The 16542-nt window shown below is 45.5% G+C and overlaps 2 protein-coding genes across 4 annotated transcripts in view; one reads left to right on the top strand and one right to left on the bottom strand.

Annotated features, from left to right (window-relative positions):
• The window catches only part of YIPF2 (Yip1 domain family member 2), a 365318-nt gene that overhangs the window by 254922 nt on the left and 93854 nt on the right, over positions 1 to 16542 (bottom strand). The window lies entirely within an intron of this gene.
• The window catches only part of CARM1 (coactivator associated arginine methyltransferase 1), a 121400-nt gene that overhangs the window by 26409 nt on the left and 78449 nt on the right, over positions 1 to 16542 (top strand). For all 3 annotated transcript variants that reach the window (XM_070741857.1, XM_070741855.1, XM_070741856.1), the window contains one exon: positions 16306 to 16431. In XM_070741857.1, the coding sequence (XP_070597958.1) occupies positions 16306 to 16431 (126 nt within the window). The remainder of the gene's footprint in view (positions 1 to 16305; positions 16432 to 16542) is intronic.

The following is a 16542-nucleotide window of genomic DNA, read 5'->3' as shown; positions in this document are numbered from 1 at the left end:
GCTGGAATGGCATCCGGCCCCGTGGCTTTATTATTTTTCTGCTTTTTAATAACTGTGAGGAGTTCTTCCATTGTTATTGGGCTCTCCATCTTTTCTTGTTGCTCTTCTGTTATTTGTGGTAGCTCTGCACTCTCTAGATATTTAAATACTACTTCTTCAATATTGTCATCTTTATACAATTCTTTAAAAAAATTCTGAACTATGTTTGCTTTTCCCTCTGAGTCATGTTTTATTGTTCCATCTTTATCTTCTAACTGTCTTATTAGTTTAGATTGTCTCTGTTTTCTCAATTTATATGCTAACCATCTGCCTGGTTTATTAGCATGCTCAAAATATTGTTGCTTAGCTCTTTTTATTTTTTCCAATATCTGGTTTTGTTCTTGTAGTCTAATTTTATGTTTAATTAAATTTATTTTTTCCCCCAAGTCTTTGTTTTTCACATTTTGTTGTGATAAAAACTCTAATTGTTTTAGTTCATTTATTAATTGTTCATATTTTCTTTTTCTTTCTTTATTATATTTTGCGGTATAGGATATTGTTAATCCTCTTATGTATGCTTTAGTCGCATCCCATAGGTTCTGTGGAGTGGTGCCTGTATTTTTATTAATTTCAAAAAATATTTTTAATTCCTTTTCAATCCATTCTTTATATTCTTTCTCTTTCAAAATATTTCTATTCATTTGCCAATTATAATACTTTTTAATATTTCTCATATAAACTATAACTGGATTGTGGTCCGCCCAAGTGTTAACATCTATTTCTACCTCTTATATATACAGTGATCTCTCGGTTAGTGCGGGGGTTACGTTCCAAGACCTCCCGCGCTAACCGATTTCCGCGTTATATTGGATGCGGAAGTAAAACCACCATCTGCGCATGTGCGCCATTTTTTTCATGGCCGCACATGCGCAGATGGTGGAGTTTGCATGTGGGCGGCGGGGAAGACCAAGGGAAGATTCCTTCAGCCGCCCAACAGCTGATCTGCTCCGCAGCGCGGAAGCAGCGAGGAGCCGAAGATGGGGTAAAGGCAAAGGGGAAACCCCATCTTCGGCTCCTCGCTGCTGCCGCGCTGCGGAGCGGATCAGGTGTTGGGCGGCTGAAGGAACCTTCCCTTGGTCTTCCCGCCAGATCACTTGCCGCTTGCCGCTTGCCAGTCCACACACGCCCCCCTGGATGAGCGGCCCCGCATGGCCCCAGCGCCGGACTCCATTGCCGAACGCCAAAACCGGAAGGGGCGAGGTGGGGGAGAACGGGAGGCTCAGCATTCCGTCAGTCGCAGCGCTGGCTGTCAACTTTTCTTTTTAGCACTGGGGAGGCAAGTCAGCTCCTGCCCAGTTTTAAAAAGAAAAGTTGACAGCCAGCGATTGTTCCGCTGCCGCCAGCATGGCCTGGCTGGCAGCGGAAGATGTAACGGAGCCCACGGGGGATTCGCCTTCCTCCCACCCGCAGCCGAGACTGATCGTGGGCTCCTTCGCAACCTCAGAGAGCTTCCAGGGCATGAAAGCTCACGAAAACCAGGAAGCTCTCCGAGGTTGCGAAGGAGCCCACGATCAGTCGGCTGCCGGCGGGAGGAAAGCGAATGCCACGGGGCTGGGCTCGGCTCCCCCCTCGGCTCCCCCTCTTACCAGCCCCGCCGCAGAAGGCTCCATTCTGTTCCCTGCCGGCCCGATTGAGCGGCCGGCGGTCTCCATTCAGGGAACAGACGTCCACCCCCTCCTCGGAGTCCCCGGCACCCAGCGTCCCCACGCCGCCTCCACCTCCCGGTAATGCGCCCGACCTCTGCCTCTCTCTTTCTCTCTCATATACCACGCCGGCAACAGGGAGAGAAAGAGAGAGAGAACTAGCGTGGACTTATTTTTTATTTTTTAATATTTTATTTTTTTAATTAATATTTTTTGAAAAACCGCGTTGCAGCGTTTCACGCTAATCGAGAACGCGCAAATCGAGGGATCACTGTACTCTGCTGTTATTTTAGGAGCCCACACCATATCTATTCTAGTCCAAATTTTGTGGGGGTTTGAGTAAAAAGTATATTGCCTTCTATGAGGATGTCTTTCCCTCCAAATGTCATTCAATAACAATTCTGCTTTCATTTTTTGAAAAGTGGAGGGCAATAAATTCTTTTTTTTCTTTTTACAACTTTTCTTCACCCCCGAATGGTCTAATTGTCTATTTGTTATAGCATTAAAATCTCCAATAATTAACATATTTTCCAAATTTAACTCTATAATTTTTTGATGTAATTTTTCGTAAAATGCAGTTTGATCATCATTTGGGGCATATATAGAAACAATAACAAGAGGTTTGGGTTTAATATCAACCTGGACAATCAAAATTCTACCTTCATTATCACTGAATAATTGTTTGGAATTTATAGAGCTCTCAACATACATTGCCACTCCTCTTTTCCTTTGATCTGCTAATGCAGCATACATATTTCCAATTTTATTATTTAACAATAAATTCCGATTGCTTTTTTTTATATGTACTTCTTGAAGTATCACAATTTGAGCTTTTTGGTTCTTAATTTTGGAAAACATTTGTTTTCTTTTCTTTGGTTCATTAAGTCCATTGACATTTACTGAAAAGATTTTTAGATCTCTCGATGTAGTCATTTGTTGTATTTCTTGGTTTCGCGTTGAGGTTGCTTTCTTCTGGTCCCTTGGTCCTGCTCCTCCGCTTGGGTGAATGCCCCCATGGCTTCAGCCTGCATTGCTTCCAGTTCTTTTGTTAACTGTTCCATTTCGCTTATTCCACTGTTTTCATAAAAATCTCTTGCTTGGTCTAAATTCTCCAACTTATATCTTGTTGATTTCCATGTCAATGATAGTCCTTGTGGAATAAGCCAGCGAAAAGTTATATTTTCTTTAATCAGAAGTTTGGTCAAGAAATGATAGTCTCTTCTAGTCTCTCGGAATTTGTTTTAATATTTTTATTTCTTTGCCTTGGTGTTGTAATTGACCAGCTCTTGACCAATGCAATATGTCATCTCTCAAGCTTTTTCTTACAAATTTGATGTGAATCTCTCGTGGAAGATTAAAACGGCGTATGTAGCTGTTAGAAATTCTGAAGACTTCATCGATTTCTTTTTTTATGTCAAGTGGGTCCATTTGGAGGATTTTCCCAATAATGTCAGCCATAATGGCCTTTAAATCTTCATCTTTTTCTTCTATTACATTTTGAAATCGAAGTCCATATGACGCACGTTGCATTTCCAAATGTGTGATTGATTCATCATACCCTCTGTAACGTGAAGCAGCTTTGTCCTCTAAGTGATCAATTCTTTTCTCCGCCTTTTCCGCCTTTTCTTCCACTGCCTTCATTCGTTCTTCATTGTCTTGCAAAGCTTGTTTAATCTCCTTCATCTGGTCTTTCATCTCACCTGTATCCACTTTCATTTCAGCCATCTCTGCTTTAATTTCATCTCGCTGTTGAGTTGCATCTCGCTGGGATTGTAACATAAAGTCATTTAATGTGGTTAGTGTCTCTTGGATTGAGTCCAGAGAAGGCTGTTTCTCTCTGTCCTTTTCCTTGGTAAACATGGTTGCTGATAAGACCGGCTGTGCGGGGGATGGATGAGGTGAACTTTGCGGAGAGGAAACAACAGTTGTCTGCTTCTTGATTGTTTTAGTATGGGTGGAAGTACTTGACATTTTCAAATTTAAATTTGATGTTATTTTATGTTGGCAGTATGTAGACAAATACTATAAATTCCAAACCCTCAGTAACAGTTGTGCTAAGTTAATAACAATAAGGATTCTAATTCAAATAAAAGACTAAATTTCTACAAATTCAAATACAATTAGAATTCAAAATATAAAATATAGCTAATTAATTCTCAACTTATTAATTCTTATTACTCTAAAGCCAAAATTTATATCAAGAAGAGAGAAGAAAGAGAGGGAAAAAGAAAGAAAAAGGTTGGTTTAGCACAGCCGAAAAAATAAAAAAAGAAAGTCAGCAGAAAAAGAAGGAGAAAGAAAACAGAGAGAAAGAGGATATAAAGAAAGGGGCAATCAAAGTTAAAAATTATTGTTCAATTAAGGAGGAACAGGAAACCAAAGACCAAAAATTTAGCAATGCATAGACAAAACCAAGATTAATTATAATGTAATATAATATAAAATTAAAATTCAAGAGTTAAAGTTATCAGAGGGAAAACGCAAAAAGAAAAAAACAATTATTAATATTCCAGTTATAATAGGATGGTTTGATTGAAGGTCTAGTTTGTTGTCAGAAACGCCTTAATAAAGGCTGCAAGGGTATTCCGTAATTTAAAGAGGAGTATAGTCTTTTAGGAATTTATAAAGCTTTTTCCAAACAAATGCAATTTAATTTCACAAAGTTAAAATGAAGTCGGTCCGTCTCTCACAGCCCAGGAAAAATCTCTCCGCCGCAAATCCAACGAACCGCTGTTAATCCAAAACCGCTATTAATCCAAACGAAATCCAAACAAAATGCTCCAACGAAATAATCCAAATAATGTCAATCAGATAGTCCAAATTTTGAAAATCTCAAGTATAGGAAAAGAGTTTTTTCTTTATATATATTTATTCAGAAGTTGTAAATAGATAGTGAGCAGTCCTGGTCCTTCCGCTAGAAAAATCCCAGCCCGGACTTCATTTTGCAATGTTTCGTAACCAATTACTTCAAAAAGGGAAGAAGAAAATTTTTTTTCAACCAAATAATATCATTTTGTATATAATAAATCCTTTAGTGTCTCATTTTTAAAATCCTCTGGATCCCCTTGTTTGCAGAAATTTTACAGTTCCAAACGAGTGAAAGTGTTAAGAGTAAGTTCCGGCTGTTAAATCGCGCCTGGATACAATGTTGTTTTAACAACTTTCTCTTTCGCCTTCGTTTAAACTCTCAATTCTCCGTTTTCTTATATTTCAATCTTCTTACTTAACATGGAACATAGAAGTTTTTTACCTTAATTGTAGCTTCTTTTGAAGTATTCCCTTTTCAGATATAGTTGTTTAATTTCTCTGCTTTTTACTTTCTGATGCTTCTTGCTTCCCGCTGGTTAGGTGGGATCGCAATGGCCGTGTCCTCTCGAAAGAGGACCGGTGCTCCCTGCACCAGAGCTGCAGGACAAACCCTCTGTCCCTGGAGCCTCGGCGATGGCTCTCCGGACAGAGGGGAATCCCCTGTTCTAGGATCGAGCCATCCGGACTCGATCCGATCGCATTGGAGCGACCTCTGGGAGGGTTGAAGGGGTCTCAAGGCAGAGCCCTGCCAAGAGACTCCGCTGCGGTCCTCAGCGAAACCGGAAGTCCTGCCTCCAGAGTTTCAATCTATGTTTTCTGCCTTATCTAAAGCCATTGATGCCAAGCTCTCGGCTATCAATGGGCCTTCTCACTCTCGGCCCATGAGTTCTCTCTCATCCTACAGAATTCCAATTAATGAGGATTCGGATCCTTCTCAGGATGAGAACAGCGATACGGACGTAGAGGATAAAGATGACCCGTTCCATTGCCTGTCAGAAGATGAAGAATCTCAAATCAAGATTCCAATCCTGGCTGCGATTTTTCCATCTCAACTCTTCAAATCTCTTCTATTCAAGGCAAGAGTTTCCACAGGCTTAGCCAAGCAAAATAAACAATCTGTTCCTTCCACAGATCCTCCTGAAGAAAATCTACCATACTTCATGGAGGAACAGGAAGACAATGAGGTCATCCCAATGCCCAATTTTTTTTAAAGATGCTCTGCTTAAGCAGTGGGATCACCCAGCCTTTGGCTTCAATCCCACAACTAAAGACAAGAAATTATATAAGCTTTCTCCATCTTATGAAGACCTTCTTCTCTGCCCTAAAGCTGATGAACCGGTAAAGACTCTACATTCTGTGGCTGCTATGCCTGGTGAAGCAGAGGAGGTATTAAAACCCGAAGACAAGCGCTTAGAGCAAATGTTCAAAAGATGTTTATTTGTGGATACCTGGGCTATTAAGAGTGCAGCAGCAGCATCTTTCTTTTCTAGAGCTTTTATGGCTTCAACAGCTCCAGCAGCATATCCCCCCTGATGATCTAAGGGGCCAACAAGACTTCAATATAGTTTTTGCAGCGGCCCAATATGTAGCTGACGCTACCTTGCAATCATCAAGATTTGCAGCCAGGTCAGTAGTGGCCTCAACGACAGCCAGAAGACTTCTATGGCTCCGCTCTTGGCAGGCGGGAGTGAGACAAAAGTTGCAGCTGGCCATGGGTCCTCTGAAGCATGACCTCCTATTTGGCGACCTCCTGGACCCAGTTCCCCTCGTTTTCGCTCCCAAGCTGGTAGAAACCCCAGGGGTATAAGATCCCATTACCAGAGAGGTTCCTCCTCGAACAGAGCTTTCAGAAAGCCCAGATGGTGAGCCTCATTCCACTCCCATAGGGGGGCACCTGGCCTGGTTCTCCTCCAGCTGGCACCGTTCCTGTAAGGACCCCTGGGTTATTGCTACTGTGGAATGGGGTCTTCAGTTAGAGTTTATTTCCGTACCTCCCAAACGTTTCATTTCTTGTCCATCCCCCAGGTCCTCTCCATCCTGTCTCCGAATGGAGGAGGCTATTCAACACCTGTTCTCTATCAGGACTATCCAACCTGTTCCCTCCTCTCAAAGAGGAGGCTTCTACTCCATCCTCTTCATGGTCCCTAAGACATTTGGAGGATGGAGAGCCATCTTAGACCTTAAAAGATTAAACCAGTTCATTAAATATAGGAAATTTAAGATGCATTCCTTGTCATCCATCTTAGCCGCTATCCATCCAGGGGACTTTATGGTCTCCTTGGATCTCATGGAAGCCTATCTCCATATCCCTATTGCCAAGGGTCACAGAAAATTCCTTCGCTTTGCCTTCCAGGGCAAGCACTATCAATATAGGGCCGTGCCCTTCAGGCTCTCCTTGGCTCCTCGAGTCTTTACTAAGCTCCTAGGAGCCCTGGCAGCTCACATCCAAGCCAAGCCCATTCATATTTTATGCTATTTGGATGACATATTAATTCATGGTTCCTCTAAAGAGGATACCTGTTCAGACCTCAACATTGCCATGTCTATCCTACAGGATCATGGTTTTTCCATCAATCTCAAGAAAAGTCAGCTCCATTCGTCTACTTCTATTCAACACCTGGAGGCTATCATAAATTCAAACCTCTCTCAGGTTTTCCTCTCTACTGAGAGAAAAGTCAGTAGAGCTCATTTCCCAAATACAGTAATACCTCATCTTACGAACTTAATTGGTTCCAGGACGAGGTTCGTAAGGTGAAAAGTTCGTAAGATGAAACAATGTTTCCCATAGGAATCAATGGAAAAGCCAATAATGCGTGCAAGCTGATTAGTAAAATCCAAAACATTAAGGCTTAAAAAAAAAAAGCTGCCGGCAGACGAAGCTGAGGCGAACGGAGTGGGGGGAGGGAAACCCACGGAGATCCAGAGGGGAGAATGGGGCAGGACAGGGTGGAGAAAAACGAAGGAAACCCATGGAGATCCAGAGGGGAGAATGGGGCAGGACAGGGTGGAGAAAAACGGAGGAAACCCATGGAGATCCAGAGGGGAGAATGGGGCAGGACAGGGTGGAGAAAAACGGAGGAAACCCATGGAGATCCAGAGGGGAGAATGGGGCAGGACAGGGTGGAGAAAAACGGAGGAAACCCATGGAGATCCAGAGGGGAGAATGGGACAGGACAGGGTGGAGAACATGGGAAGAAACCCATGGAGATCCAGAGGGGAGAATGGTGCAGGACAGAGTGGAGAAAAACAGAGGAAACCCATGGAGATCCAGAGGGGAGAATGGTGCAAGACAGGGTGGAGAAAAACGGAGGAAACCCATGGAGATCCAGAGGGGAGAATGGTGCAGGACAGGGTGGAGAAAAACAGAGGAAACCCATGGAGATCCCGAGGGGAGAATGGGGCAGGACAGGGTGGAGAAAAACGGAGGAAACCCATGGAGATCCAGAGGGGAGAATGGGGCAGGACAGGGTGGAGAAAAATGGAGGAAACCCATGGAGATCCAGAGGGGAGAATGGTGCAGGACAGGGTGGAGAAAAACGGAGGAAACCCATGGAGATCCAGAGGGGAGAATGGGACAGGACAGGGTGGAGAACATGGGAAGAAACCCATGGAGATCCAGAGGGGAGAATGGTGCAGGACAGAGTGGAGAAAAACAGAGGAAACCCATGGAGATCCAGAGGGGAGAATGGTGCAAGACAGGGTGGAGAAAAACGGAGGAAACCCATGGAGATCCAGAGGGGAGAATGGGACAGGACAGGGTGGAGAACATGGGAAGAAACCCATGGAGATCCAGAGGGGAGAATGGTGCAGGACAGAGTGGAGAAAAACAGAGGAAACCCATGGAGATCCAGAGGGGAGAATGGTGCAAGACAGGGTGGAGAAAAACGGAGGAAACCCATGGAGATCCAGAGGGGAGAATGGTGCAGGACAGGGTGGAGAAAAACAGAGGAAACCCATGGAGATCCCGAGGGGAGAATGGGGCAGGACAGGGTGGAGAAAAACGGAGGAAACCCATGGAGATCCAGAGGGGAGAATGGGGCAGGACAGGGTGGAGAAAAATGGAGGAAACCCATGGAGATCCAGAGGGGAGAATGGTGCAGGACAGGGTGGAGAAAAACGGAGGAAACCCATGGAGATCCAGAGGGGAGAATGGGGCAGGACAGGGTGGAGAAAAACGTAGGAAACCCATGGAGATCCAGAGGGGAGAATGGGGCAGGACAGGGTGGAGAAAAACGGAGGAAACCCATGGAGATCTAGAGTGGAGAAAAACGGAGGAAACCCATGGAGATCCAGAGGGGAGAATGGGGCAGGACAGGGTGGAGAAAAACGGAGGAAACCCATGGAGATCTAGAGTGGAGAAAAACGGAGGAAACCCATGGAGATCCAGAGGGGAGAATGGGGCAGGACAGGGTGGAGAAAAACGGAGGAAACCCATGGAGATCCAGAGGGGAGAATGGGGCAGGACAGGGTGGAGAAAAACGGGGGAAACCCATGGAGATCCAGATGGGAGAATGGGGCAGGACAGAGTGGAGAAAAACGGAGGAAACCCATGGAGATCCAGAGGGGAGAATGGGGCAGGACAGAGTGGAGAAAAACGGAGGAAACCCATGGAGATCCAGAGGGGAGAATGGTGCAAGACAGGGTGGAGAAAAACAGAGGAAACCCATGGAGATCCAGAGGGGAGAATGGGGCAGGACAGGGTGGAGAAAAACGGAGGAAACCCATGGAGATCCAGAGGGGAGAATGGGGCAAGACAGGGTGGAGAAAAACGGAGGAAACCCATGGAGATCCAGAGGGGAGAATGGTGCAAGACAGGATGGAGAAAAATGGAGGAAACCCATGGAGATCCAGAGGGGAGAATGGGGCAGGACAGGGTGGGAAAAAACTCAAGTCTGGAGGTGGGGCATCCCAGCGGCCGGCGGCAGGTTCGTAAGGTGAAAAAAGTTCGTAAGAAGAGGCAAAAAAATTCCGAACCCTGGGTTCGTATCTTGAAAAGTTCGTATGACGAGGGGTTCGTATCATGAGGTACCACTGTACGATCTCAGAGAAGGAGATAATGCACCTCATTATCCCCTGGGCTCGTCTTCACGCCAGGGATCTCCAATGGCTTCTGTTACCATTCCAGAGATCGGGGAACAGCAACTCGGCACGCCTCATCACCGTTCCAACCACAATCTTAAGATCTCTTACGTAGTGGACCTCCCCCACTCTGGACAAGGGATCTCCCTTCAGGCGTCCAGATCAATTTACCATCACCACGGATGCATGGGGAGCCCATGCACAGGGCCTGATAGCCCAAGGCACGTGGTCAGCGGAGGAGGCTTCCAGACCTATCAACTGGCCGGAATTGAGAGCAGTGTCCTCAGCCCTCAAACAATTCAAACCACACATCATTGATCAACATGTCCTGATTCTCATGGACAATATAGCTACAAAGAGTCATATTTGCAGACAAGGAGGCACCAGGTCCAAAGCCCTGATGAGAGAAGCCCTGAAGTTGGGTCTTTGGACAGAGAGGCCTCTACAGTCGTTAGGGGCTGATCACATATCAGGAGTCCTCAATGTACAGGCAGATTGGCTTTCCCGGTTGACTCTGGATCCAGGGCAGTGCAGCCTTCATCCGGCTCTGTTTCAGCAAACTTGCCTCAGATTCGGTCTCCCATCGCTAGACCTATTTGCGACCGAGGCCAATGCTCAACTCCCTCGATTCTACTCCAGGTTCCCATCCCCGGGAGCGGAGGCGACAAATGCACTCAGAACCCCTTGGCCTTGAGGGCTGCTTTACACCTTCCCTCCAATTCCAATTCTTCCAGATGTGATCCACAAGATCATCCTCGAGAAGGCCCATGTGATTCCGATAACCCCTCACTGGCCACACCGGCCCTGGTTCGCGGACCTACAACGTTTGTCCGTCCAGCACCTCTGGCGAATCCCCATTTTGGAGGATATGTTGCAGCAGGGGGCCTCTCTCCATCCAGATCCGGAGTGGTTCCACCTCACCGCTTGGCTATTACCCGGCGCGACTTAGATCTGCGAGGATACGACCCGGACACTGTAGAAATAATCCTAAAAGCTTCCACCAACAGGATTTACGACCATACATGGTCCAAGTTTCACCAATGGTGCTCACAGGAGGATCTATCCCCCCTGTGTATTCCCATTCACAGAATCGTAGCCTTCCTCATGAAGGGGTTCCATCAAGGCCTCTCACCCAGCACCATCCAATGTCATCTGGCTTCGGTCTTAGCAGGGCCTCGCAGACAACCACTCCGCTCCTTTCTGGAAATCCAAGAATTCCTAAGAGGTATTTCGAATCTCAGGCCTTCCAAGGTTCACAGATACCCGTCCTGGGACTTACTGCAGGTTCTAAATTCCCTCACTCAGGCACCATACGAACCCCTAAGATCAGCGTCCTTCAGGTACCTATCTTACAAGGTAGCATTCCTGGTGGCGATAACATCTGCCTGACGCATCTCAGAATTGGCAGCCCTTTCCATTCAGCAGGATTTATGCCTGTTCCATTCGGACAAAATAGTCCTGCGCTTGGACCCCACCTTTCTACCCAAGGTAAGTTCCATGTTCCACAGATCCCAGGACATTGTGCTGCCTTCTTTTTGTTCCAACCAGAACCATCATCTAGCGGTCAGATGGCACACCTTAGATCTCACCAGAGCGCTGAGAATCTACATCCAACGGACGAGACCCATTCGATGGTCTGAAGCCCTATTCGTGGCCTCCCATCCCAGATCCCTGGGGTCCAAGGTATCCTCAATCGTAATAGGTCGTTGGATCCGAGGGACTATCTCAAAGGCTTATGAGTCAGCTTCCCTCACCAGACCTAGAAGTATCACAGCACATTCCACAAGAAGTGCAGCCACATCTGGACAACTCAAGCTCCATTGGAGGACGTCTGCAAAGCAGCCACTTGGGCCTCTCCAAACTCTTTCATAAGGCATTACAAAATTGACTCTTACGCTTCAGCGGATGCTGCCTTCGGTAGAAGAGTTCTCCAATCCGTTATCTCTCACGATAGCGAACTAATCCCTCCCTAGAGACTCATCTATTGGGTATGTCCCACGAGACTGTTGGACCCGCTCTCTCAGTACGGAGAATAGGCGTTGATTGCTTACCTGAACGCCTCTTCTCATATGATGAGCGGGTACAGCAGTCACTTCCCCCCGTTTTTTCCTTTCTAACTATGGTTATTCCTTTAACCTGTATCTTTTCCTATCATGAGAGTTGAACACAATTGAGCCTAAGTCTACGGATTCGCGAATTCTGGGGAAAGGGCAGATCCAGCAGGCTTTTTAAAGACTAGGCTCGGTCCTCGACGGATTGGACAGCGAGCAACCCATGTGACTGCTGTACCCACTCATTGTACAAGAAGAGGCGTTCAGGTAAGCAATCAACGCCTATTTTCTGCGCAGAGGAGGAGCTGCGATAGGTTCAGCTTGCTGCCAATCAGGCGGCCGAGGGGTGTTGACAAGCTAGGCTCTAGCAAGAGCAGAAGCGGCCGTCCAAGTCAAAGCCTTCTGTTGCCAGAGCCATGACGTTTCCTTCCTTCCCACCCTTTGCATCCTGACTGCGCAGCTTTGAAAAATGCTGTGCGGCAGTTTCCTGATGGGTGCGCGGCCATGCAGCTTAGAGAGAACAGTGCTCACAATATGTTTCAGATGTCTTGTTTCCAAAACAGTTATTCTTAGAAGAGTCTGGACATATTGGATAAAGTATTTCAAGGAGCAAACACAAAGTTAATTTTCACACAGTTTAATAATACAGGTCACTCCTTTAGAAGGCTTCCATATCTGGGCTGCAAAAAGTAAGTTGATTAGTAGGTGGTAGCAACTGGCATTGGGATTATCTGTATTTTTGCATCCCTAGTCATAATAGGTAATGGAAATTATGTCTTCAAGGAGTGCTAGAGCTGACCGTAACATCTGTTTAGATTCATATCCTTTACTTTCTTTTTTCTGTGACACATTTTTGGTTCTTTTACAGAATCTCATCCGGAATATAGATTTACTGAAAATTCCTGTGTCAGTCAGTTTATACAACTTACATTCCTGGCATAGTCAATAAAAATGTATTTGGCTTTGGTTATGATTGTTAACAGAAAGAAGTACTCCAAAGGCTCTTGTTAAACCCAAATATTGTGACAAGGCTTTTTCTTTTCTTTTTTTTCTGAGAATGAGACTCCATAGTTGTCCTTGTAAAACCAAACTATAAGTACAGTTAAGGTAATGAAAAAGGCAATAGGCGCCAAAAAGTAAGATCAAAGAAAAGTTGACATTTCTTTATTTAAGTGGCTATAAATGCCCAGTGATGCTGCCCTGCAGTTTCAGGCAAGCTTCAAACTGGAGTATCCTTTTCTTTACATCTTGTGTCTGGCATATTTTGCGGAATTAACTGATTGATAGGTTCTTGAACAAATAAATTGTTTGGTCTTTTCTTGAGTATTGGAATTAGAAAAGTTTGAAAACCACACACAAGATTTGTAGTGGCCGTACAAGGTTTCTCAGATTATGCTAAATCATGGATTATGGAACAAACTGTAGTGACCTAGCTCATATTTTGCTTAATCTATAAAACCATAGTATTAATAACAACAGATGATTTGTAAAACTCTGCAAATCATATTTTGGTTTAGTATGATGTGTTGGACCCAGTTTGTGCAAACTCTTATTTTTTGAATACTGTATTATTCATCTGATAATGCCGCAGTCCCCAATTCTTTCTTGCTCCATGGACCAGTGGGGAGGGGAGGGATGGTTGCACACGCATACCCTAGCCTCCACAGGTGCACAAATGAAGCTTCCCGTGTTTGCCTACTGCGTAACCCAGTTTTCATTGGGTCACAGACAGGATCGCTCTGTTAGTAGATTAAGATATAGAGGTGGAGAGGAAAAAAACTATTTTATGGTACTGCCCACAGATTTTAGATGCAAGGAAAAAGGGGCCTGAGGAGAGAATATAAAGGTAAAAAAGGCAGTGTGAGTTTCACATATTTGTCCTGACCAAATAGAAAAATGTCTGAGGAGTCCTGGTCTCTCTGAGCTTGGTTGTTTTCTTGCAGACGTTTCATAACCCAAACTAGATAATATCATCAGTGATAACCATAGTATTTCCTAGTTTGGATAATGAAACATCTGAAAGAAAACAACCCTTCATTTCAACCATGAGTTACAAATATTCTCCTTCATTAGAAAGATATCCTCTCACTTTGCTGAACATTTCTAGAAACTGTCAATAGGAATTTCTGGTCAGCTATAGGGAATAAGAAGCTAAAAAATTAGTAAATTCTCACTTCCACAGCAAAGAAAAAGTAACTTTGAAATAGTCTGTAGAGCAGTGTTTTTCAACCAGTGTGCCGTGAGACATGGTCAGGTGTGCCACGAAGCTCAGAGAGAGAAAGAAAACAAGAGAGAGAGAAAGAAAGAGAAAGAGAGAGAGAAAGCAAGAGAGAGAGAAAGAGAGAGAGAGAGAAAGCAAGAGAGAGAAAGAAAACAGAGAGAGAAAGAGAGAAAGCAAAAGGGAAAAAGAGAGAGAACGAGAGAGAAAGAAAGGAAGGAAGAGAACAAGAGAGAAAGAGAAAAAAAGAGAGAGAGAAAGACATAGAGGGAGGTAGGGAGGGAGAGAGAAAGAGAGCAAAAAAGAGGAAGGAAGGGAGAAAGAAAGAGGGAAGGAGAGGGAGGGAGGGAGAGAGAAATAGAGCGAAAGGGAGGAAGAGAGAGAGAGAGAATTTTTTTGTCCAAACTTTTTTTAGCTGCCCCGCCATACCCACTCAATGTGCCCCATGGTTTTGTAAATGTAAAAAATGTGCCACGGCTCAAAAAAGGTTGAAAATCACTGCTGTAGAGAGCCAAAGTGGCAGAGCGGTTAGAATGCAATATTGCAGGCAAACACTGCCCACAGTCAGGAAGTATCAATGGTTCTCAACTTTCCTAATGCCGCGACCCTTTAATACAGTTCCTCAGAATTGTGGTGACCCCCAACCATAAAATAATAAAATTATTAGGAAACTCAGGGGTGGGTTCTAACTTACCTCGCTGTCAGCTTGCTTCCTCCTGCACTGCGTAGCTGCGCCTCGTGGGTGTGCGTGCATATTGCATGTGCATGCATGCATAGTGCTGAATTTTAAAAATTGCAAAAAAAGAAAAAACGATGGCGATGCATTCGCAGTGCCGGAAATTCGGCTTTTGCACATGCTCAGAAGTTCCCATGGTATAGGGTTTTGGTTTTTTTGCAGTAGTCTATTTGCATGTGGGTGGACCCGCCTGGAGACGGATAGAGGAGCAGTGTCTTGGATAGAGGAGCGGTGTCTCCGTTCCTAAGACCATCAGAAATAGGTGTTTTTTGATGGTCTTAGGTGACCCCTGTGAAAGAGTAATTTGAGCCCAAAGGAGTCACGACCCACAGGTGGAGAACCGCTGATTAGATCATGACCAGTTTGAGATTGACTCAGATTTCCATCTTGAGTTCAGTAAAATGAGATTGTTGGAGGCAATATGCTGACATTTGTATATCACTCAGTGCTGTAAAGTACTACAAAGCAGTACAGTGATCCCCCGCTCGTTGCGAGGGTTCCGTTCCAGGACCCCCCGCAACGAGCGGGTTTTCGCGAAGTAGCGCTGCGGAAGTAAAAACACCATCTGCGCATGTGCAGATGGTGTTTTTAACTTCCGCAGCGCTAGCGAGGAGCCGAAGATTGGGGGCGGCGCGGCTGTTTTAAAACGTCGCCGCCGACATGGGGGGCTCGCTAGCACCCCCCCGAACCCCCAACCCGGGTTTGGGGGGTGCTAGCAAGCACCCCATGTCGGCGGGGACGTTTTAAAACACCCGCGCGGCTTTCCAATGAGTCCCGAAGACAAACGCGGAAGTTTGACGTTTGTCTTCGGGACTCATTGGAAAGCTCCGATCGTTTTAAAACAGTTGCGCCGTTCTCCGCTGACTCCAGGCGAACTTCCCCGCTTTAGGAGTCAGCGGAGAACGGCGCGCCTGCTTTAAAACGATCGGAGCTTTCCAATGAGTCCCGAAGACAAACGTCAAACTTCCGCGTTTGTCTTCGGGACTAATTGGAAAGCCGCACGGGTGTTTTAAAACGTCCCCGCCGACATGGGGGGCTTGCTAGCACCCCCCCAAACCCGGGTTGGGGGTTCGGGGGGGTGCTAGCGAGCCCCCCATGTCGGCGGGGACGTTTCAAAACACCCGCGCGGCTTTCCAATGAGTCCCGAAGACAAACGCGGAAGTTTGACGTTTGTCTTCGGGACTCATTGGAAAGCTCCGATCGTTTTAAAACAGTTGCGCCGTTCTCCGCTGACTCCTGGCGAACTTCCCGGGCGAAGGGCGAAGGGCGGCGAGCGGGTGCTGGGGGGGGCTTCGCCCTCCCGCCAGCAAGAGGGGGAAGACCCAGGGAAGCTGCCCAGCAGCTGATCTGCCGGGCGCCATCTACGCATGCGTGCCCATAGAAAAAAGGGCACGCATGCGCAGATGGTGTTTTGACTTCCGGGTTCAAAAATCGCAAATTACCCTGTTCGCAATGGTCGGGGACGCAATAACCGGGGGATCACTGTATATCTAAGTGATATTGCTACTGGTCATGATCATATTCTATCCTATGAGCAGGCCTAACATGTCCCTGAATATCAGTTGATGAGATTCAGGAGCATATAAAAGACATAATCTGCTCCTGTTCCCTTTATGAATTTTGCACCTGACAGTTTGGAAAGTAGGATGGTCCAAAATGGCTTTCTCCATCTTAAAAAAGCAAAATCTCTAAGGGTTGATGAATCATTGCTTTTTCTCTTTTCTTTTCTAGAAGATGATGTTTGCGTATTCAAGTGTTCTGTATCAAAGGAGACAGAATGCAGCCGAGTGGGAAAGCAGTCCTTCATTATCACATTGGGATGCAATAGTGTCCTTATACAATTTGCAACACCAAGTGGTATGTACTAGCAATTTTGAGTTGTATTTGAAGTTTTTGAAATTATTAATATTGTCTGGCAAATAATTCTGTGCCCTGCCAACACATAGCATTTACAGGAAGGATAACATT

Source organism: Erythrolamprus reginae, chromosome 2 (genome assembly GCF_031021105.1).
Source record: "Erythrolamprus reginae isolate rEryReg1 chromosome 2, rEryReg1.hap1, whole genome shotgun sequence".
Classification (NCBI taxonomy): Eukaryota; Metazoa; Chordata; class Lepidosauria; order Squamata; family Dipsadidae; genus Erythrolamprus; species Erythrolamprus reginae.
This window is presented reverse-complemented; position numbering and strand designations above follow the sequence as displayed.